The following is a 22,802-nucleotide window of genomic DNA, read 5'->3' as shown; positions in this document are numbered from 1 at the left end:
ATCCCCAGCTCTTGAGTCCCTGCATTTGAAGGCTATCCCAGGTCAGGTGCCAGTGTAGTTCAGCTTCCCTGGGCCCAGACCCCAGCAGGTAGCCCCGGTCAGCCTGGCCCGAAGTCTCTGCTCTTGTGACACATCCCTGGGCGGACAGTGTTCCTCTTCCGGGTGTGGGGAGGAGCTGCCGGGACTGCCTGGGACAGCCGGGGGACTACCGCCACATGCTGTGATCGTTGGTCCCAGGTGATGGGCTGCAGGTGAGCATCAGGTCAGGAAACAAAGGACCTTAAAAAATTAAGAGCTTTCTTGAGCTATAATTCACATGCTTGCAGTTCACCCATTTGGAGTGCGTGCTTGAGTGCTTGTTGGATACCTGCTCTTAGCCTCAAAATGAGGAGCAGAGATAGGGATGCTTTCTTTTCCTGTTCAAGATTTTGCGGGCCGGGTCAGGTGAGTCGTGGGGGGGAACCCACCAAGAGGCAGCCCTCCCTGTTAAAGCATATACCTGGTGGACACCCCCGCTGGCTCTGGCTTCAGGATGCTGCCCAGTCTCTGCACAGGTGGTGGGGCCTGGCTCAGGTGTGGGGGAGCAGCAAGGATGGAGGGGAGCCCCCAGCCCAGCCCAGGCCTGCGCCTCCTGCATGCTGAGCATGTGGCTGGAAGTTGAGCGACACTCAGATCGAACAGACCGAGGACATGAGGGCTCCGGGGTGCCCATTGTGTGAGGTGGCCATGGCTCACACAGCCCAGGGAGTCTCATGGGCCGGGGGAGGGGGAGGGGGCGGTCACGTTCATGGAAATCCCGAAGAGCTTTTTGGGAACACGTTCGCCTGATCTCGCGAGAGCTTCCCAGGCTGCTGGAACAAACGGCTGCGAACCTGGTGGCTTGATTCTCTTCCACTTCTGGGAGGCCACGAGTGTGAGTGAGTCCTGCAGGCTAAAAGCAAGGCACTGGGAGGGCGGCTCCTTCGCAGATGTCAGGGCAGAACTGACTTTTGTGATTTTTTTCAGCATCAGAGGACTGCCTGCTCTCCCTGGTTAGGGGCTCCTTCCTCGAATCCATCCAGCCTCTGCTCCCCCATCGCGTCTCTCCTCTCTCCCTCTTGTGAGGATCCAGTATCATCCCCATCCTTAATTCATCTCACCTGCAAAGTCCCTTTTGCAGCAGAAGGGGGCATAGTCAGAGGTCTCGGGGATTAGGACTTGGCTGTCTGGGGGGGGGGTGCATTCTCCCGCTCACCACAATCTTGTCCAAACCAACCTCTCCCACCTGCCGCGCCCTCCATCTCCCCCTTCCCTGCACTTGATTCCTCCTTCCTCGCCCTTGGCAAGTTTTGTTGCCTCTGTCCTCGAAATGCATCCAGTCCCCTCCTCCTCACCACTGTGGTCCCGAGCTCTGCCCTTGTCTGCCAGCTTCCATGCTGGCCCTGCGCAGCCAGGCCCGACGGCAGAGCCTGTGGGACCCAGGGCCAAGCGAAACCCCAATGCCCCTCATTCTAAAATGGAAGAAATTCAAGAGGGTGACAGCCAGGCATTAAACACGGGCCGGTGCTGACTGCTGGGGTCTTTTGCCCCGACGAGGCCGGCCCTACCTGTGGTTCGTTTCCCACAGCCAGAGGGGGCTTTCTCAGGATGTAAATGGGATCTGTGTCCTTGCTCTAAACTTCCAGTGGCTTCCCGGTCAACCCACGCAGCACACACTCCACCACGGAGCCTGCTCGGCGGCCTGGCCCCCACTGTGCCTCACGGTCTGCGCCTTTTCCCGGCCACTGCCAACATCCTTTCCTCTGCCTGGAGTTTTCTCTCGCCCCAGACCTCTGTGTGACTTGCACCCCCTTCGTATTCGATATTAAATTTGAGTCAAACAGCCCCCTGCCGCCCGGTGCTGCCCCGTCATGCTGACTTTATCTGTCTTTGAAGTTCTCACTCGCCATTCTGTGACGTGTTCAGCTCCTGACTTGGCTGCTTCTGGCTCCAGAACTTAAGACCTCCTGTTCCAGGGTGGCCCTGGGGTTGGCTCAGCCAAGGAGGATCCCCAGCACCCCACGGCCTGCGCAGGGTCCGCGAGGGCCAGTGCAGAGTGGATACACCCTGGCTTCGCGCCTTCAGAGCTGCCGAGCGTGAGGAGTTCTGTGCGAGTTTGTCAGCGTGGAATGGAAAGAGATCCAGAGATTGTTGAAAATAAAATCCCCTCCTTGCTCCCCCCCAACAGCGCGCCTTTCTCCCTGGAGGAACGGTCTTCTTCCCGGTGTGGAAGACCGAGAGAAAGGGGTCCCTGATGGAGGGTGCGCCTGGCTGCAGCCCGGCGGGCCAGCGGGCAGGGGTGCAAGCCCCGATGGGAAGCAACGTGGGAAGGGCCTGGCGGGCAGCAAGTGTCCGTGTCCGCCGCGCTCGCTTTTGCTGTACTTCCACACGTGTCTGTGTTTCAACAAAGCATCTCGGCGTGCATCACAGGCATCACGACCGCACCCCTACGTAACACAGCGACATCCTGAACATGAACCGCCGTTTCCTAGTGTCACGCGGCATCCCGCCCATGTTCACATTTCCCCCCTTGTCCCCACGTGTCTTCATGAAGAGTGCGTCTTCCACGCACGGGGCGCCGGCGTCTCTGGGTGCCTGCTCTTGTTTCTCCAAGGGCAGAACTTTCTTCCTCTTTCCTTCTTGCCGCCCTCCACCCACCTCTCCCTCTTTCTAACGGGGGTGGGTAGTTAGCAGCCTTACGGAACTATAATTCACACACAGAGTTTGCCCACTGAACGGGTACAGTCCCATGGTCTCTAGTGTGTTCCCGGAGTCGCGTGACCGTCACCACGGTCAGTTTCAGAACATTTCCATCACCCCATAAAGAAACCCTAGACCTCAGCCCTCTGTGTCTGGTTCCTTCCCTGAGCGCATGGGTTTGGGGTCCGTCCCCGGGGCAGTGCATGTCGGTGCCTCAGTTCTGTTCGTGGCCGAGTGATGTGCCTGTGGGTGGGGGACACGCCGTGTGCATCTGTTGGTCCGTCGATGGACACTTGGGTTGTTTCTACCTTTCGGCCGTTGTTGACAATGTTGCTGCGAACCTGGATGCACACGTTTTTGTGTGGACACGTTTTCATTTCTCTTGGGCCTATTTCTACGAGTAGAAATGGGTCATCTGGTAATTCTAGGTGTAAATTGCACTGTTCTCCTCAGCGACTGCCCCATTTTCCGTGAACCCCACCAGCCGTGTGTCAGGGTTCTGATTTCTCCACATCCTCCGCAGCACTAGTTGTCTGTTTTTCTTTCTTTCTTTTTTTTTTTTAAAAGACCATCCTGGGGTGGGGGGGGTGAAGCGTTTCTCGTCACGGTTTTGGTTTGCATGTCCCTGATGGCTAATCACGTCGATCGTCATTTCGTGTGCTTGTTGGCCATGTGTGTATTTTCTTTGGAGAAATGTCTGAGCTCTTTGCCCACTTTTAAACTGGCCCGTTTGTCTTTTTATTATTCCATTGTGAATGTGCCCACTTTTTGGCGTGCCACTGACCTGTGAAGAGCACAGTGGTCTTTCCGGACTGACCTGCACGGTCCCTCAGGGGGTGCTCACTTGGTCCTCTGCCCCCGCCGTGTTTCCAATAAACTGGGAAGTTGGCCCAGGGCTGCTGTTCGCTGAGATTCCTTTCTCATTTCTTAAGTGTGTACACGTATGATTTTTTATTTGCCTTCCTTCAGAAAACGTGTCAAGGGTATGGAGTGTTGGGATTATAAACCATTTTAATTTTCTTCTATATATTTACCTACTCAAAACCTTCATTTCAAAAGGCACAAATAAGGCCGAGGAAAAATCACACATAATCCGCCGCTGAGCTGCATCTCGGTGATGCCGGTGGTTGGAGTAAAGCGAGTCTGGCTCGCGCGCATGTGCAGAAAACCCACCTGCTGTCTTATCATCTGCTCTTTCCACCTCCTAGATGGAAAACTCATCTCTGCATCGTGATTTTTGATGCGTGAGGGAGCGTGTGGCTGCCCTGGCTCTGGCTGGGATGAGCTGGTCCTGGGGAGGTGGTGGGCGTACCACACGGTGCCATCTCCCCCCGCTGGCACCGGGTGGCGGACGGGCCGGAGGCAGCCCCCACTGGAGGTGACACTGCTTGTCCCGAGGCGCTCAGAGGAGCCTGTGCACCCTCCCCTGTAGGCCACACGTGAGCTAGCCTGGGGGGAGAAGCAGCCAGCTGGCCAGGACCGGCCAGGCCAAAGATGGGAGCTGTTGAGTGTGGGGACTCAGGCCCTGCCACCTACCTGCATGTGGCCTGGGCACATAATGTCCCCTGAGGCCTCAGTGAGCTGTGCAAAATGAGCTGATTGTGTGGAGTGGACGAGTCACCCACATCAGTCACATACAACAGGGCTGGGGACTGTTATGTGCTCACCTGCCCGCTGCCAGCCAACCTGGGCACTGTCCACAGCGGGCTGAGGGCTTAGGACCAGGGGCTGCGACCAGGTGATCATGTCCAGCCGCAGGCGGGGTTCCTCATCCACACAAGACGGGTGGTCAGCGGGGTCCCCCGGGGGCTCATTGCACTGTGCTGTGGGTGTGGAAAATCCTGGGGGGTGGCAGGGAGTGGGGTGGGAGTGGCAGGGTTGGGGGAGGCAAGGAGTGGGGTGGCAGGGTAGGGGAGTGGGGTGGTGGGAGGCTAGTGGGGGGTGGCAGGAGTGGAGTGGCAGAGGAAGGCCGATGAGAGCAACTGCAGCTTATCCTCTTTGAGTTCAAGCTGGTGTCTCATGTCTCATCTGAGGTCCCTGCCTAGGGTGGTCTCCCCACCACCCCGCCCTTCTGTGGCTCCCTCCACAACTGACAGCCCAGCTCAGTCCACGCTGATGTTCTAAGAGTGTCAGAGTCAAGGTCATCCCCTCAGACCATGAGCTCCCCCAGGACAGACACTGTGTCCTGTTGCCAGCCGCATAGGCCATAAGCGAGCCCCACATGGTGGCATCTGGGCTGGAGGGGAGAGGGCAGGGGGCTGGGGTGGGGATGTAGGCTAGGGGGCTGGGTTGGGAAGGCATGGTGGTCAGTCCCAGGGACTGGTCAGGGCGCTCTGGTGGGGCAGCCTCCTGGGTGGGCAGCCTGGCTGTGGCCTGGGTCCTGTGGTCCCTGCTGCTCTGGAGGGAGGTTGGTGACAACCCCTTTCCCTTTATGAAGCTGTGTTTTCATGGGAGTTCCTTGTGATCCCATGCAGAGCTGTTGTCACACTGTCCCGCACTGCCATGCACACTCCCGTTTTGTGGCCACTCCACAAGGCGAGGCCTTGGGATTTGCTGTGTACATGGGGCAGAGGGCCATGGTGGGGTCCTAGCCCAGGATGGTGATGACCCCCCGTGTCAGGACCCTCAGGAGCCCTTACTGGCAGGCAGTCTGTCATCAGAGCATGGCCTTAGTGCTGTCCCCCTGGTCCCAGCCCCTTCACCGCAGGTGGGGAATGGGGTATCAATACCACCATCAGTCCACCCCCAGCAGGGTCTGGAAGGGGTGTCTGGGTCTCCCAGCACCTACCCAGCAGATAGTGCAGGCCTCAGCAGCGATTTCTGGGCTCATGCTGCCCTCTAGTGCCTGCCAGGGGGAGTGCCTTTGGGGAGGCTGCGGCCACATCTAGGCGACTTGGAAGCCCCCTCCCAGGGCCGGTGGTCTTCCTGCACTTCAGAGGAAGTTGGGTTTGGCTAATTGTCTTCCGGGTTCTCAGGTCTGTATGCACTTGGCTTCCGACCTTTTCCAAGGGACCCTTCCCCAGAGTCTGTCCCCAAGCCCCTCCCAGCTTGGGATGAGCCACCGACTGCCTCGCTGGGTCCTCTTAACTCCTGGAACAGGAGGGGGCCACTGCAGCGTGTGGCCGCCTCTCCAAGAGGAGCCTGATGCCCAGCCTCTCTCCGGGCGCCTATGGTGAATCTCGGAGCCAGCACATCAGCCACACTCTCGGCTCCTACGCAGAAACTTCCAGGCTTGGTTGCAGCTGAGGGTGACACTCTCACACACAGCCTCATTCACCTTCGAAAGCCGCCACCGGCTGCTGTCAGTGTGGGTATCCGGCTCCGAAGTAGATGCGTTGATTTGAAGCTGATGCCAGTGGACCTAGATAAGACGTCCCCGATAAGGAAAGCTTTTATTTCTCAGGGCCCCTGGTTTGAAATTAGTACTCCGGCTTCCAGTATTGCGTTGGCTTGGAGAACTAGGGCGCCTCTGTTTTTAATTAGTTGCAGTCATTTTGGTTTTTTGTGCCAGTGCGGGGAGATGGAGTCTGCTCCCAGGCTCCTCTCCGGCCCCAGCTTAGCTGCGTGGCCCCTGCCTTTGTCTTCCCGAGGCCGTGGGTATTGTTAGCATGTCTGGACCGGTGGCGGCACTGACGCGCTCATGCTCTCTTGTCCTCCCCTCACAGGTGTGACAGCCTCTCCGTGGCAGCCATGGGGTCTGAGGATCATGGGGCCCAGAACCCGAGCTGTAAAATCATGACGTTTCGCCCAACCATGGAAGAATTTAAGGACTTCAACAAATACGTGGCCTACATCGAGTCCCAGGGAGCCCACCGGGCAGGCCTGGCCAAGGTGGGTGATGCCCCAGGCCCAGCGCCGCCTTCCACCAGCCCGGCCCTGTGCGTGCCCTGGGGCCCTGGGCCTGGCGTGGCTGTGCTTGTGTCCACCGAGCCGCCCTGATCTCGTTGTCAGAAAATGTTACGGAGTTCTTCCTGTGTGCCAGGCTCTGTTGTAGGCCTGGCACGCAGACATGAGCCCCGCAGCCCCTTTCCCTGCGGGAGCCGATGGCCGAGGCCAGCCCCAGGGGCAGTGGGCGCCTAGGGCCTTGTGGCGGCAACACGCAGTGAGGCTCATCCCGCGGCGGGGCGGCGGACAGCGGCGAGAGGGCGTCGAGAGTCGGGGAAGGCTTCCGGGGAGACCGGCACCCGTGAACCGTGTCTCTTCCCATGATGTGTCGCTCGTGCGCATGTCCGTGTGAGTGCGTGGTGATAGCAAACAGACAAGTGCAGCCCGTGTGCAGTTTACCAAGAACGGTCCATGGGAAGCCGCGTGCGTGGCGCCGCTCTCCAGATCATCTGGACGGTTTGTAACCTGCTTGTTGTGTGGCCTAGTGGCTGCCGGTGTGCTTAGCTCTTTCTCTAAGGTGCCTGGTTCTCTGTTCTTAAAACTGAGGGGTCAATGAACCTTTTCCACAAAGAGCCAGGTAGCAAATATTGTCAGCGTTGCGGGCGGGGCGGTCTCTGTCCCACCACTCAGCCCCGCCACCTCAGCGACCTGTGAGCCGGTAGGTGTGGCTGTGTGCCAATAAAACTTTATGCACACCGAAATGTGAATTTCGTGGGACTTTCACTGGTCCCGAAACATTTTTTTTGTTGTTGTTGTTTTCCCCTAACCATTTGAAAAGGAAAAAAACAACACCCCACATTCTTGGCTCGCGGGGCCGTGCAAAAGCAGGCGGCGGGCGGGATTTGGCCCAGGGCCACGGTTTGCTGCTGCCTGGCGGTAGTGGGGAGAGGAGAGTCGCTCCCCCCATTCTTGCCCCTACCTGGTTTGGGTGGTTTTGTTACGGGTATCAGTCTCTCTCCTGTTATGGTCATGCCTCTAATCTCAGCCTAAGGAGACAGGGCGGGCAGCTGCTTGCGTCGGCTTCCCGCCCCTCCGTCTTGATCTTGTCCGTGTGCAAGCGCCAGCATGGACACAGCGTTCTACGATCCGGACAGTCGGGGACCAGAGCCCCCGCTGTTGTGTTAGCGTTGCTTCTCCCTTTAAACTCCGTCAGCTCCCGGGTTCTTGGGGCTGACTGATGGGCAGGTGTCCAGTGTCAGGGGACGGTTTCCTGCCTGGTCCGCCCTGTCGAGGGTCCCTGTTGTAGGGTGTTTGTTGGGGGGTGGGGGTTCCTCTGCCTTGTCTCCTGTCATTGGCCTGCTTCTACTTTTCCTGGGATGCGGCAGCCCTTCTGTTTCTGGTTCAAGTCGACCCTTGCTGGAAGGTGTAGCAAGTTGCTGTCCTGCACATCTCTGCCCGGGGCACCTTGAGGCCCCCACAGCTCTCATCCCTGCTCGTTTCTTCTGTCTCACTGTCTGGGGCTCCTGTGTTCTGGCCGGCCCCATGGCCCTGGCCATTTCTCGAGTTTTCCATTCACAGCGCTGTGGTGGCTGCGGGCTCCGTGTCCCCTGTGACCCAGTCTCCCCGTGCCTCTGCCTGCCTGTGCTCCTTCCCGGTTCATCTCCTTCTCGGCCTCTGTGCTGCTCCTTTGAGCCCCAGTGTTGCTGCTTTGAGCTCTAGTCCCAGTGGAGTAATTTTTTGCTAATTTCTTTGGATCGGAGGAAACTGTTTGGACTGGGTGTCTCCTGAGGTGGGAGTTTCCTGGGTCTGTTTTCCCTCTGCTTTTAGTTTTGTGTGCTCCTTTTTTAGCTTCTCACATGGGATTCTGTTGGCAGTTTTCTCTGACTGGTCATCGCCTATGTGTGCGGGGAGGGGGGGCGGGGAGGGCACGGCGTTCTGTCGCACCGAGGCACAGGCCGGAGGACGTTGGCAGTTGCAGAGTTGTGCCGACCACACGTGCACACCTGGCTGGGACTGCATGGCGGTCCCTCGAGTCCCTCAGCAGCCTCCCTCCCACTCTGGGGGGACAGGCGGGGCTCGGGAGGCATGTGCCAGGGGCCTTGGGCAACCACTGCTTCTCTCAGAGGGGGCCCCAGCTCTCAGGGCTGCTGGCCTCTTTGGAGAAGGGGCACGGTGTCCTGCTGGCCCAAGCCAGCTCTGCAGGTGCCGACCTCCCCTCACCCTGGTCTCGTTGGTCTTGACCGCCCTTCTTTGTGCATTCGTGTGCGTAGTGCTAAGGGTTTTCAGTCTCATCACAGCCGAATTCCCCACCCCCCCACAAAAGTTGCGTAGGGCCCTGTGGAATTGGGTGGGGGTGGCTATTCAGCAGGTATAGCTGGGGGCCAGGGTCCAGAGCCAGAAGAGGCTCTGAGGGTGTGGGGGGCCCCACTCTGGGGCTATTGGGGCACCCCTGTCTTGTTCCTTGGCTGCTCTGTGCATCCCCCTGCCCTCTCAGGCCGGTTCTGCACCCCCCACCCCCGAGGCTGCTTGGGAAGCGCTGGGGTGGGAGGGAGCCAGGCAGGGGCATGGCGTTGGGTCCTGCGGGAGGGATCAAGATTCTGCGGTGCTTGGTTGTGTCCCTAAGGACTGTCCCTGCAGGCAGGAGGTGCCCCGGCACCGCCTTTAGCCACCTGTCCCACCACCTGCAAAATGGCTTGTGGAGCGGGAGGTGTTGGGGGCAGAGGCTGGCCCCTCACTTCATTCCCTCCTACAGGGTCCCCCGCACCTTCTAACCCAGCTGCTCAGACACCCCGAGCCGACTGCCTGGTGCCGCCTCATTTACCTGGGGAGTGTGGCCTGTCCGCCGCTGGCAACCTGGCTGAGGCTTGCCCTCCAGGAGCTGCAAGGGAGGGTCTGTCCAGGGCCACGCATGCCCTCCAGGCACCGGGTGCAGTCAGGACGCTCAGATGTCATCCGCTGGTATCCGTTAGAGGTGGCTCGCCCGAGAGCCTCCCTTCAGACCCTGGTCTCGCAGAGATTTGAGGGCATCAGGCGACAGCACATTGATCTTCCCAAGGGCTTGGGGTCCTAGACCCGCTGGAAGTGGCTCTCCGTCACGTGCGTGTTTCAGAACCTGCCTAGTGTGTGTCCGCACAAGCGTAGTTCGTGCGCCCCAAGCGTCCTTCTCCGGTTTTCAGGTGTCTGTACCCAGCAGCGCCCGTGACGGGGAGAGACGAGCAGAGGGGCCCAGGGCTCACAGAAGGGAGCCGAAGCTTTGGGAGTGACGTGTTTGCTTCCTTGTGCAGCCTTGGTTCCTGGGCGGGCTTCGTGGGACGGAACTGGAGGGGCGAAGTCCCAGTTCCCCCGCGAGCACACGTGGGGGCAGGAGGAACCACCGGCTTCTCTGGGAAGAGGAGGCGCTGCCCACGTGGCCAAAGAGCTCAGGCTCACAGCCCTTCGGCCCAGACGCCACTCCTCTGCGAGAGTGTCTCCCACGCTGGGGCCACCGGCCCTTTCATTTGTAGTTTTTGCGTTTCCGGTCTCAAGTGGGTTAGTTGATCACCTGATTCTTCAGATTTCTCACTTGAAATCTAAGAAAACCGTCGACCCGCAGGCTGCCCCCAGCACCCCGTTGTCATGAGGCCTCATACCACACATGGACACCCATGTGGCTTATTGCAGCTGTGGCCAGGGAGTGGGGGGAGGGCATGTCCCCAGAAAGAGCTTTGACGGAGCAGCCGTGTCTCCATTTAACGTAAATCGGGGTTCCCGGCCTGGGCTCCGTTGACGTCGAGGCGGGTCGTTCCTGTGGGGCATCCTGGGCGCTGTGGGGCCTGAGCAGCATTCCTGGCCCCACCACTTTGATGCCAGGAGCCCCCTGTCGGACAGCCACAGACGTCCCCAGACATGGCCCAGTGTCCTCTGGGAGCAGGGTCAGCCCGGGTGAGAGCCTCTGACTTCCTCTTACTGCTGCTGTTACTTATTTATGTGCCGCCAGTAAACCCACGAGTGCTGACGGTGGGGGCGGCACCTTTCTGTTGTCGACTGGCACCTGGAGAATGAGTGTTTCCATGGCCAAGCAAAACGTTTTGTTGCCCTGATGTCTCTCGGGGAATCCTTGGGGATGGCAAATGAATTTCAGCCTTTCTGGAAGCGGTGGGCACACCTGGGCGTTGGTGTGGTGTTCTTCCCTCATTCGCCCCGAGCTGGGTGAGGCCTGGGCCTCGGCCTACCCAGAGTTCTTGGCTGCCGCACTGAAAACAGGTTGGTTTGGTTCCTTTTCTCAAAGCTGCTGGGTGGCTCGCTGGGTGCCCCAGAAGGAGAGCTGTTGTTTGCAACACCTGCCCAGGACTGGGAGAGACCGGCTGTGTTGGCCCCAGGGGCCTTGGCAGCAGGGAGCCGGGCACCCAGGAGGCCCCGGCTGGGCCCAGAGGCCACGCCCAGCGGAGGAGGGGAAGCAGGAGGGCCACGAGGCCAGTCGGGCAAGCTCGGTGGAGACCCAATGCTTCCCCACCCTGCGCAGCCCTTCCCAGAAGCCCTTCCTGCAGGCCTCTGGGGGCTCTCTTGGAGAGGGGCAGGGGGTGGTCGCCTGGAGGCCCCACTGCCACCGTGAAACGGTCGCGCTGTTCCTTAGAGTGACCCTCTCAGGTCTTGTCCGCTTGGATTTATGGCATTATCGCTCTCCTGCGTCTGGTGCCTCACCAGCACTTCTCTGTTCTTTGCACTCAGGGTCTGTGCCCTTTCTAGTTTCCTTATCCCTTACCGCATCGTACTATCTGCTCGCTCCCGCAGTGGAAGGCCGCCATGGAGCTTTGCTGTTCCATGTCCCCCCCGGCACCCAGAGCTGTGCTTGTCTCTAGGAGGTGTCCCGGACTCCCAGCCTGGCCCTGGTGGTCCTGAGCCAGGCTCGCAGTGCTGTCTTCCACAGCCGGGGGTGGGCCGCAGAGCACCTGACCGGGCGAGAGTGTGGGAGCCCCGGCCCCCCGCCTGTTTGTGATCGCGCACATATGCATGGGGGCCGGGCCCTGGGCTCTGGGGGGCTACCGTTCCCAGCTCTCAGAGCCCAGGCTGAGCTGCAGAGGGCCCGATGGGTGGCGTCGGGAGGCCAGCACAGCTGCGCCCCAGTGGTAGTGCCCATGGCCCCCACAGGCCACCTGGGAGTTTGAGGAAGTGTGGAGATGGTTCCTGGTGCCCCTGCGGTGTGGGGCCCGGACGCGTTCCCAGGGAGCCGCCGCCGGTCTCCTGGGGGAGGGCAGTTTGTCCTCCTATCTGGAGGCGCCGCTGACTCCCCTCTCGTCTCGCAGATCATCCCCCCAAAGGAGTGGAAGCCCCGGCAGACGTATGATGACATCGACGACGTGGTCATCCCGGCCCCCATCCAGCAGGTGGTGACGGGCCAGTCGGGCCTCTTCACACAGTACAACATCCAGAAGAAGGCCATGACGGTCGGGGAGTACCGCCGCCTGGCCAACAGCGAGAAGTACGTGGCTGCGGGTGAGGCGGGTGTCATGGGGGGCCCCGAAACCCCGTCTCTGAGGTGGAACCATACCTGAGGGCCCCTAGGCAGCTCCTGACTCTGGGGGTGCAGAGAGAGTAGGGCATGGTGGGGACTGGTCCGTGTCTTCTGTCCCTGGAGTGCTTCCCCACACCCTCCCATGACATCTCTGGTCCGATGGCATCTCCTTGGGTAAGGGCTCCCTGACACATGTTTCCAAGTACTGTTTCCTAGTTCACTCACAGGCACGCTCATGCATTCCCTTGCACATCCGGGTGCATTTGCAGGCAGGCATTCACAGCACACACCCCGGGCTCACTTGGACGCCCGCTTCCAGTGTCGACTCTTCCTTGTTCTCTGTTCCCCAAGCCTCCCTCGCTTACTGAAATGTGTGCCTTTCCAGCGGTCTCTTTGCTCTCAGACATAAGCATCCCACGGGAGCAGGGCGTCGTCTGCCTTGTCCTGCCGTCCTGGCCCCCGAGACAGGGCCTGGCCTCTGGTCGGTGCTGTTGGTATTTGCAGAGCAGAGGGCTGATGAGAACCAGAGCCTGCGCCCCTCACCTACTCCAGCTGTCCCCGGCGTGTGTTCTGACTCGGGTGCCCCAGGCCCTGGTGACCGACGAGATGGGACGAGTGGGCGTCATTCCGGGGGGGGGCCTACTGCCCATCACGTACCCCCCTCAGCCCCAAATAAACGCTCTCCCAGGGCCACATCCACATTCTCCACGCTGTGCCCCGAGGTGGGGACGGAGAGTGCGCATGTAACCGCGCCCCGGAGGGGTGAGCCCCATGGCCATGGTCGCTGTGCTGTTCGTTCGCCAGGTACTGTACCCCACGGCACCAGGACTTCGATGACCTGGAGCGCAAGTACTGGAAGAACCTCACCTTTGTCTCTCCCATCTACGGGGCTGACATCAGTGGCTCTTTGTATGATGACGTGAGTACCCAGGGCCCCCCGAGAGATTCTGGGGGAATGAGGGACGCCTGGTAAGCGGTGGAGGGAAAGGCGTGTGAATGGGACTTTATCATGAAACCCGGATGTTACCATGCCGTGGCCAGCTTAGCTGGGCGTTCTGTCCAGACTCTGGTTACAACCACATGTCGAGTCTCAGTGAAGAAAGAAGGGATCTAGGGGTGTTTCTGATCTGCAGAATCTTTCCTACGAAACTGTTAGTCCCTCCTGCCCTGATCTGACCTCAGGTAGCCTGCAGCTGACCTCCCAGGGGCCTCCTTATTCTTAGTTCGTCTAGTACTTTTCCTCTCCAGTTCCTCTCACTGTGTCTTCGGGGAGCCCTGGGGCCCTGAGTTCTAGCCCCTGGGCTGGGCTAGGAGGGCCCTGGGGGTACCTGGGGCAACGGAGGGGCCGCATGCTGGTCTTGGCCTGTCCAGGGGCATAGACCAGACACTGGTGGAGACGTGATGCTGAGGCCCCACAGGGTGCTGCTGTTTAGCAGGTGGGGGTTTGAGTGGGACCCACACTCTTTTAGGGGGCAGTTTATTAATTTTTATGGGCCCTTTGATAACCCTGGGGTGGATCTATCAAGACTGATTGATTTCTAAGCTCTTAAGCTTGACTCTCTCCTGCATGTGTTTTGCCCTGGGGCTCTCCCCAGGGTGGCCCCTCAGCTGTCATCTCTGCCCCCTGCCCTGAATCATCACTCCGAAGGTCATCTCTTGCTGGAACATTCTGTCCACTCATCCATGGTCCTTGTGAGAATAGCTGGGGGTGCCTCCTGAGTCCTGGGCTTGGGTGGGGCTGGTGTGGGTGGGAATAAAGCCCCCTCCTGAGAAGGGTCAGATCTTCCTGAACCCAATAGGAAGTTGGTGGTCACTTGTATTTCCTGAAAGGTGTTGGAAGGATGTGACCATTGTGTGGGTCCCAGCAGTTTGCCCAGCTTGGGGAACCTGTCTGACCTGTGGCCCACTGGTCTTCCAACTAGGGGGTCCTGCTTCATGGTGGGGGCAGGTTTGTTCCTCTGAGCTGGGCACCAAGGGCGTGTCAGTCTCAAAGGGAGCTCACCCCTCTGAACGTGAGGGAGACGCCCTCGCCCTGGGAGGTCAGGGACCAAGCTGACTCCTGGCCCTGGTTCCCCCTTTTTGGACCTCGGTTTCCCCATCCACTAGAAGGGATATGGCAGGTGTGTGGCTGTCCTCCAGCAAGGGCGTCCTGAACGAGGAGGTTGGGCTTTTCCCTGGGACCATGAGCTCATCCACTTGGCCTTGACTCCACAGCAATTGGAAGCTTTTGAGGCCACGTGGCCAGGCCTTACCCTCGTGAGTGTGCAGTCTGAGGGCAGAGCTGCATGCACACCTTGGGTGTGGCGAGGACAGGAGGACAGGGTCCCAGAGGCCCTGTGGGCACACACACATCTAACATGAGGGGGCACAGCCCAGTCTCTCATGCTGCCCCCAGCACACCTCAGCTGGCATGTGGCTTACCCCAGGACCTCAAACTTTCCAGGACTGTGAGCGGTTGCCCTGTTTATGGTTGCAGAAGCGTTCGGCACCATGAGCCAGCTTGCCCTTGCGCCTGGCTCAAGGCGTAGAAATTCCTATGGCAGATTGAGTGGGGAACAGTGGGGCCATGTCCCTGGGCTTTTTGGGGCCTGTCTGGGTCCGTCCACCTGGGTGGTGGCTGCTGGTCCTGTGTGCCTCTTCCAGACGCCTGCGCTGCCACTGTTCCCCATTTCTGCGCTGGCTTCAAGGGCTTCCTGGGCCTCTAAGAGGGGCCCAGCTTCCCAAGCCCCATTTCCCACGTCAGGCTGCCAAGGTCCAGAGGGCCCCATCGTGGCGGCCCCATCGTGGCAGCCCCCTATCAGGGCTTGCCTCCGACCCCATTCCATCTGGGCTTGTGGCACCTCCTTGAAGGGATCTGGCAGGAGGCCAGCAGTGGGTGTCCCTGTTGCTGCACCCCTGCTCTGCGAGAGCACGAGGAGAGCGATTTTCCTGGGGCCTCTGCAGGAGCCCCGTTCTTGATGTTTGTGACGTTCTGTCCTCCTCCCTGCCTCAGGTGGGGACCTTGAGGCTCAGCAGCCGGGATCCTTGTCCCTGTCCCCATCCCACTCTCCGTGCGCAGTCTCAGCCATCGGTGCTCTTGGCGCGGCCACAGTTGGGATGACGCTCCGGAGCTTGTGGGCCGGCGCTGGCCCTGCAGCTCGGCTTCCTGGACTCCGGATCCTGACTTCTAGGAAGGGAATCTGACCCCAACAGCCGGCGGGTTGGGAGAGCTGAAGTTCCTGAGTTGCGTTTAGGACGAGTGGGGAGTCACATGCCTGTTTGTCAAACGGGCTGCTCTTTTCCACCGAGTTCTACAAAGTTAGTGCTTGTGGGGATTGTTCGCTCGTTTGTCCATTGTCTTGACTTCCTGCGTCTTTTTGGAAGGAAGCATTGTTGAGATGTAATTCACACACCATATAGTTCCCCCACATAGAGCATACAATTGAACAGTTTCTACTGTATTTCACTGAGTCGTGCAGCCATCACCACAATCAATTCCAGAACACTCATGAGCCCAAAAAAGAAGCCCCTTCCTCATCAGCCGTCACTCCCCGTCCCCTGCCCGGCCCCCACGAGCCCCTTTCCCGTCTGGAGGAGCCTGTTCCGGACGTGTCACACACGTGGACTTAACACACCGTGGGGCCTTCTGTGTCTGGTTCCCTCCCTGAGCGTCATGGGCTCGGGTCCGCCCCCGGGCAGCGCCGGTGTGCGCCTGGCTCCCACCTGTGCCCAGTGGCCCGCCGTGAGTGGTGGACACGTCGTGTTAACCATTCACTTGGATTGTTTCCAGTGTTTGGCCACGGTGAGTCATGTGTCTGTGAATGTGCGTGTGCAAGTGTTTGTGCAGACTTATGTTTTCATTGCTCTCGGGCACGTCCCTAGGTGGAGAATTGCACTCCTCACGTGCTCGCTCCACGTTTACCTTCTGAGGAACGGTCTGTGTTTTCCCCCAGAGGTCGCCCCGTTTCCCATCCGCAGCAGGAGGGAGTGTCTGAGGTCCCCGCCTCCTCCCCTTCCTTCCCGATACTTGTTACTGTCTGTCTGTGTGACCCTGCCGTCCTAGCTGGCGTGACGTGGTGTTGGCGCTGGGGTTTTGATTTGAGGTTTTCTGTGGGTTAATGACGTTGAGCATCTTTGCACCTGCTGGTGAACCGTGTACATCTTCTTTAAGGAGAAACGTCCATTTAGGCTCTTTACCCATTTTTTAATCGGGTTATTTGTTTTTCTGTTGTAGTTACAGGAGATCTTCAGAGAGGACACAACCAGTCTCTTACCTGATAGATGACTCACATGTATTTCCCCCCTTCTGTGCGTTCTCTTTTTCACTTTCTTGATTTTTTTTTTTAAAGCACAGAAGTTTTTAATTGGATGAAATCCAATTTATCTGTTTTTGTTTTCCTTGAGCGCTTGTGATTTTGTGCTTATGTTCCAGGCTTCTGCCAGGGGCTCATCTTGCCAGGACCAACCCCTGGTTCAGGGACCTGTTGTGACGGGGAGGGTATGAGTGGGGTGTTGGGCAGGGTGGGCTTGGGCCAGAGAGAATGCCGACGCCCACTCAGCATCTCAGCAGACGTGGAGGGTTCTCCGGGGGCCAGAAATGGATTGATGTGTTAGGAGCTGTCATGACAAGATGGGACCTGTCTGTGGCATCAGAAATAGATGAGTCCAGCAGGCAGGGATTCTGGCCTTGTTTGCCTGGTTCCGAAAACCGTCCCTGTCTCCTCTGGCGGAAGGTGCCGGAAGGACTGTCTGGCATGTTTGCTGAGCTACCCCCGCTCCACGATTGTCTTCCTACTTCCATGTCATTGACTTTGAGGCATGTTAATTATTCATGACCAAACCTCAGCCTTCACAGCGTGGCCTTCGCTGCCTGTGATTAATGCACAGCTCAGTGTGTCATCCGGAGAAGGGCCTGCCTGACTGCCTGGCCCAGGCCTAGGGGCTGGTGTCTCCGGGTGGGAGTAGCCCCTGCTGGGTTTCAGACGCTGGAGCGGGTGAGGCTCTGACGTGGGCAGGTTTGGGGTTGACTGCGAGCTCTCGGGCCCTCTGTGGGGGCCGCCCTGTAGCCTTCCTGTGCTCCCGCCAGCCCCTGGGGGTGACCCGCCACCAACTGCATGCTCGCCGTCCTGCAGGATGTGGCCCAGTGGAACATCGGGAGCCTGCGGACCATCCTGGACATGGTGGAGCGCGAGTGTGGCACCATCATCGAGGGCGTCAACACCCCCTACCTGTACTTCGGCATGTGGAAGACCACCTTCGCCTGGCACACGGAGGACATGGACCTCTACAGCATCAACTACCTGCACTTCGGGGAGCCCAAGTCCTGGTGAGTGTCCTGCCAGCAGCCGGGCCATGGGGAGGGGCTGCCCAGGGCTCCTCAGGGGAGCCGGCGTGGGTGGCCCCTGGGGACAGGGGGGGCCTGTGACCGGGCAGGCAAAAGTTGAGGGGCTCCAGCAGCTTGTGCTCTGTTGGCCCGGCCCCAGTTGGCTTCAGGGGCAGCCTCAGTTGGTGATGGGGGTGCGTGTCCCCAGAGACGAGCTTCCTGCTCCCCGGAGCTCATGGTTTGCACCCGTGGGGGCGGCGTCCATGGAGTGTCTGTTGTGCTGGGGACTCTTCCTGGGGCTGTGGGCCCGGGGGAGCGGTGGCTGTGAGCCCTGAGCCTCCCCTGGCTTCCCCTGTGGCCTCCAGGTTCAGGGGCGGCGTTAGCTGCCAGCCCCCTGCTGTCAGGGGTGTGGGCCAACCACGGTTTGCAGGGCTGGAGTGGGCTCGCGCCCTGAAGGCCACCCTGGGAGCGATGGGCCCGGCAGGCTGGGTGGAACGTCCAGCGCGATCTGTGTTCTGGAATCTGTGAGCCGAGCACCCCCTTCACATCCAGCTTCCGCTGGCGGGACAGCTCAGAGCTGCCTTCTGTGCAAGGCCTCCTTTGTTCAGTGTGGTTTCCAGCAGAGATTTCTGAGCTGGGCCTTTACATCTCCTTGCCTCTTCTCAGCTGTCTTAGAAGGTTCTGTTACAGTAATCATCGTAGCTCAGAGGGAGTGGGAGGGGAAGCAGGGGCCCCAGGAGCAGATCGTGGCACTCCAGAGCTCAGCCAAGTGCCTCCTTGTGTCTGATGGCGGGGGCGGGGGCGCAGAGGCCCCAGCTTAGTCGGGGACCCAGGCCAACCCTGGCTAAGGCGCCACTCACCTTGGTGTCCCAGCGGGGAGCTGACCCCCCGAGCGGCTGAGCCTGTGCCCACAGGCATGAGGGAAGGCCACCCCCGCTCCCATTAAGTCACTGGGACATCCCGGAGCCCTTTGCTAAGGGAGGGCGGGAGCAGGCACTCTGGAGCAGAAGGCTCAGAAGCCAGCAGGAGGCCCCAGGGGGGAAGCTAGGCCTCCCTGTCCAGGTGTTGGCTATGTGACCACCCTTTCCTCGCCTCTGAGGGGGACGCAGTGGAACCGCGGCCCTGCTCCGTGACAGCGGACTCCTGCTCAGACGGGGAGGGATGCAGAAGTGTGGGCGACGAACACGGCAGGGGCTGCGTAACAAGTGACTACAAACCTTGAGGCTTAACACACGTACATTCTCTGACGTTTCTGGACGTCAGGAGTCTGACTCAGGTCGCACTGGGCTAACGCAGGCATGAGCAGGGCCGGTTCCTTCCAGAGGCTCCAGGGGAGACCCGGCTCCTGCCTTTTCCTGGCCCGCCACCCATCCTCCATCCTCACCGCCAGCAGCATGGGGTCTGCCCATCTCTGGGACTCCCACCCTCTGCCTCCCTCTCGTGAGGACCTCGTGAGGACGCCGGGTCCCCCGGGAACCCAGGGTCACCCCACCTTGGGGCCTTGACTTAATCCCACCTGTAAAGTCCCTTTACTGTGAGGTGACATACTTAACGAGCTGTGGTGATGAAGATGTGGACATCTTTGGGGCCGCCGTCCTGCTGGCCACAGCTCTCCCGACCTTTGCCCTGTGCGGCTTTGTTACCTCGTGCGTTTGCTGGGATCCTGTTCGAACTCCACAGCTTCTTGTTTTCGGTCTACTTGTCTCTGGCTTTGTGGCAGGTCTTGACCGTTGAAACCTCTAGCTGGGAGCTCTTCACCTTTTAGGAAAAATCTGGAGAGAGGTTGACAGGGCTGGTGTTGCCCGTTGCACAAAGGCCTGAATCTCACCCCCGAGCGGTCCTGAGCGTGTGGGTGGAGGCATGTTCTGGTAGGCAGTGTCACCCCAGTGCTGCCCAGGAGGTCCCAGTGACCGCCTGGTCACCCCATCCCCTCCCCTCCATCTCCATGGCCAGGCCAGGCTGCAAGTCCGTGGAGGCCCAGTCCAGGCCCGTGGAGAGGGGCTCCGCTCTGCCCCAACCCCATAGCTGTGAGCAGGGCCTGGTGGTGCAGCTCATGAGGCGAGGTGCTTGTGCCCCGTCCCTGTGGGCTCTGCCCGCCGGCTCCCAGCGGTTGGCGTCCTCCGCATGGGCCGTGGCAGGCTGAGCGCAGATGAGGAGCCTTCTCGCTCCCTGTACAGATCCACAGGCTGGGGCTGTGTGCACAAGTGCGTATGTGTCAGTACGTGCGTGTGAGAATGTGCGAATGTGCGAGTGTGCATATGTATACATGAAAGTGTATATGTGTATGTATTCGTGTATGTTGGTGCATACGTGTTTGTGAAGGTGCACAAATCTATGTGTGAGTATGGGCGTGCATGAGTTCCGTGTGTGAGTGTGTATAAGTGTGCAGTCGTGTGTTTGTGATGTATGAGCGTGTGTGTGCTGCAGTCCCAGCTCACTGGTCTGGATGATTCTAGTGCTGGGGCCCCCGGGGCTGGGGGTGGAGGGGTTGGGGTGTCTCTGTCCTCCCAGCACCATGTCCCCTCCTGGCCCCGCGCGGTTCCCCGAGCACCACTAGATGGCGCCCCCACCCTTCAGCACTGGCGGCCGCTCCTGCGCTCATGGAAATTTCCCAGGTTCTTCCATCCTTTTTATGGACTCCTAGACCCCAGCAGTGATGGCCCCAGAGACTCACTGGGAGCGGCAGCAGGAGGAGAGTGAAGACTGCTGGGGCGGGCCGTGGGAATGCTCAGCCCCCTGTGGACGCCCACATTTTGGCCTGGGTCTACCAGCCAGAGGGATCGGAAAGGGAGAAAACCCACCTTTTCTTTAAAACACAGAACAAAACAAATAAAAGAAGCCACTGCTGAATTCTGGCACGTGCCAGCCAAAGGCAGGTTGAGCTTCAGCCATGGCCCTGCCTGAGGATGGGGTGGCCTCAGGCAACTTGGGGCAAAGCGTGAGCTTTTGGTGGGCAGCAAGGGTCACAGGGAGGGTGACTTGGGAAGTGGCCTGGGGAGCCCAGGGAGGCAGCTGGGCCAGGCCCGTCCCGAGGCCAGGGTGGCGGGGGGGGGGGGCAGGGGGCTGGCTTTGAGGGAGGCAAAGGAGAGGGCACTGGGGTAGCAGTCCCCGGCTGATGGGGCAGCTGACAGGCAGGACTGATGTCCGGCTCTCCATGCTCACCTCCTGCCTCCAGCGGCTTGGGGTTCTCCAGACCGCAGCCCCAGCACCCCTGTCCCCTGCTGTCCACCCACCCCCCATTTCTGCCCCTTCACCACAGCCCACTCCTGAGAGCCCTGGGGCAGCAGTCGGCAAGGCTGGCATTGGGCATAGCGGCGGTTCATCTGTGGGAAAGAATGTTCTGGAAGGCAGCTTGACTTTGGTCTTGATTTCTGGTCCTGAAGGGGGATGGGATCGCACATGGGGTTCCTCATGCTGAGTGTGGCCGGTGGGAAGAAGCTTCTCAGTGCAGCTGTGTAGGATCCAGCTGTTGAGGCTTCCCCCACCCCCCTCTGCCAAGCTCCCTGCTCCCCTAGCCCCAGCAGCTCAGCTCGGCACCATGCCCTCTCCCCAGGACCCAGGTGGGGGCCCCAGACGTTGGTAGGGCACCCCACCCTCGTACCAGCTATGTGTGATATTGGCGTATCTCCCCATCAGATTGTGGACCCTGTGAGGGTAGGGCCCTCGGTCTCCCCCGCACCCCCACCCTGGGTCCCTAGCCCCCAGCAGGGGCCTGGAGGAAAGAGGGGGCCCTGTGCCTATCAGGGTCCTGGAGTGCTGGTGCCACGTCCGTGGGAACTGGTCCTCGGGGCCGAGACCCCTCTGGGGCACCCCTGACACCAGCCCAGGGGGTGGGTGCGGTGCCTGGGTGCCTGGGCTGGTGGTTCGGGGGGCCCTTGCCCCGGGCCCTGAGGGCTGCTCCCCAGCAGATCGCGCTCACGCGCCCGTTTCCCTGATTGCGTTGTTCCTCCCGCGCCTGCAGCGGCTTAATTGCAACCATTTCCGAGTATTTCGGTAGCAGTTTTTTTAAGTGTCGGCGTCCTCAGGTTTACAGTGTTTCGTGGAGCCTTTCTGGGTCTGTTGCTACTTCGCTAGCGTGATTTGTGTGTCGCAGCGGCGCGAACAGCCTGGTGTCGATAAAAGCATGGAATTGCTTCAAAAGGCCGGCATTAGGTGGTGCTCTCAGGCAGCAAGGCTAAGAATATCTGAAGCGTTTGAGTGCTTCAAAATCCCTTTTGAGATGGGGATTTAAAATAGACCTGAAACTTGCAACTCACCCCCTACCCGGCCTTCCCGGGGCCCGGTCAGTTAGCGAGGCCAGGAGGGCGGGCACGCGTGGGCCCCGGGCATGCAGGGAAGGCTGCGTGATTCTACCCTGATTCAAGTGGCTCGGGGCGGGGGGGGGGGGGGACAGTGCCCCGGGGCTCGGCGTCCAGGGAGTGGCTCCCACCATCCCAGGCCCTCCTGGAGCCCCTGGTGGCCGTTGAGCTGGAAGCGATGTCCCATGGCCTGTCCCAGGACCCCTCCACCAGAAGGCCCCCGCAGCCGTTCCCCACACGCTGTAGCCCCTGTGGGTCCCAGGCCTTGCGAGCTCGCAGTGGGGAAATGTGAAAATATGGGAATGGCACACCCCCCCCCCCGGCCTGGCCCGCCTTCTGGCTCAGATGCCGCACCCACACAGCGTTCTGGCAGCATCCCCTCCTGTTTTCCCTGCCACTTGTGCCCGTGGGGTGGGGGGCGAGGGGTGGGGTGGAGGAGGGCAAGTAGGGGGAGCACAGGCCTTCCAGAGGCCTGCTCAGGGCCCCTGGGTGGGGACAGCCAGCGTTCCCTGCAGGGCGTCTGGGCCCTGACCCTGGCCTTCAGGCCCGTGGCTCAGCAGCAGCCCCTCAGAGTGGTGGGCTCTGGCCCTGGAGTTGTGTCTCCAACAGTTTTCTTGAGGCTTCCCCAGCCCCTCCCACCCTCCTGGTTCTATTTGCCTGGGATGCGGTCTTTCAGGTCCTCCTGGTGCCCCACGGCAGGGAGCACGTGCTCAGATCCGCACGTGTGCCCACACTCATGCCTGCCTGCGCACACGTGTGATTCATTCGTGCAGGCTCCCTGCAGGGGGGCTGGGGAGAGGGCCTCTTGGATCGTGCTCCCACAAAGGGCATGGAGTCCCCCAGCTCATGCACCATCCTGGGCACGATGAAAGGATCCTTCTAAGCAGAGTCTGGGGAGGGGGTGTAGGTGGGGGGGGGGGATGGTACCAGAACTCCACTTCTCTGACCTTTAAGAAGCCCAAGTGAGCAGGGCCCCGGGGTGCACTGAGAATTTTTCCTTTTGACGCAGCTGCACCTAGAGTTTTTGTTTGGCACTTTCCCTTAGGAGAGTTTCACAGGAGAGGGACTGGGCGGCCTTTCTTTTGTTGCCGGGAAGCTTGACTCTCAGCGAGCACGGCCGTCTCTGCCTGCACGTGATACTGTGGGGGCCTGTGTGCGTGCGTGTGTG

General features: G+C 60.1%; 1 protein-coding gene across 8 annotated transcripts in view; it reads left to right on the top strand.

The window, feature by feature from the left end:
- Window positions 1-22,802, top strand: part of KDM4B (lysine demethylase 4B) — a 132,799-nt gene that overhangs the window by 39,557 nt on the left and 70,440 nt on the right. For all 8 annotated transcript variants that reach the window (XM_045804313.2, XM_045804312.2, XM_045804311.2 and 5 more), the window contains exons 3-6: window positions 6,384-6,549; window positions 11,826-12,001; window positions 12,839-12,953; window positions 17,146-17,339. In XM_045804313.2, the coding sequence (XP_045660269.2) occupies window positions 6,409-6,549; window positions 11,826-12,001; window positions 12,839-12,953; window positions 17,146-17,339 (626 nt within the window). In that variant the 5' untranslated portion in view covers window positions 6,384-6,408. The remainder of the gene's footprint in view (window positions 1-6,383; window positions 6,550-11,825; window positions 12,002-12,838; window positions 12,954-17,145; window positions 17,340-22,802) is intronic.

This window comes from Ursus americanus, chromosome 14 (genome assembly GCF_024610735.1).
Source record: "Ursus americanus isolate L20-20 chromosome 14, mUrsAme1.1.p, whole genome shotgun sequence".
In the NCBI taxonomy this organism is placed as follows: domain Eukaryota; kingdom Metazoa; phylum Chordata; class Mammalia; order Carnivora; family Ursidae; genus Ursus; species Ursus americanus.
The sequence above is the reverse complement of the archived record's forward strand: the minus strand, read 5'-3'. Positions and strand labels throughout refer to the sequence as shown.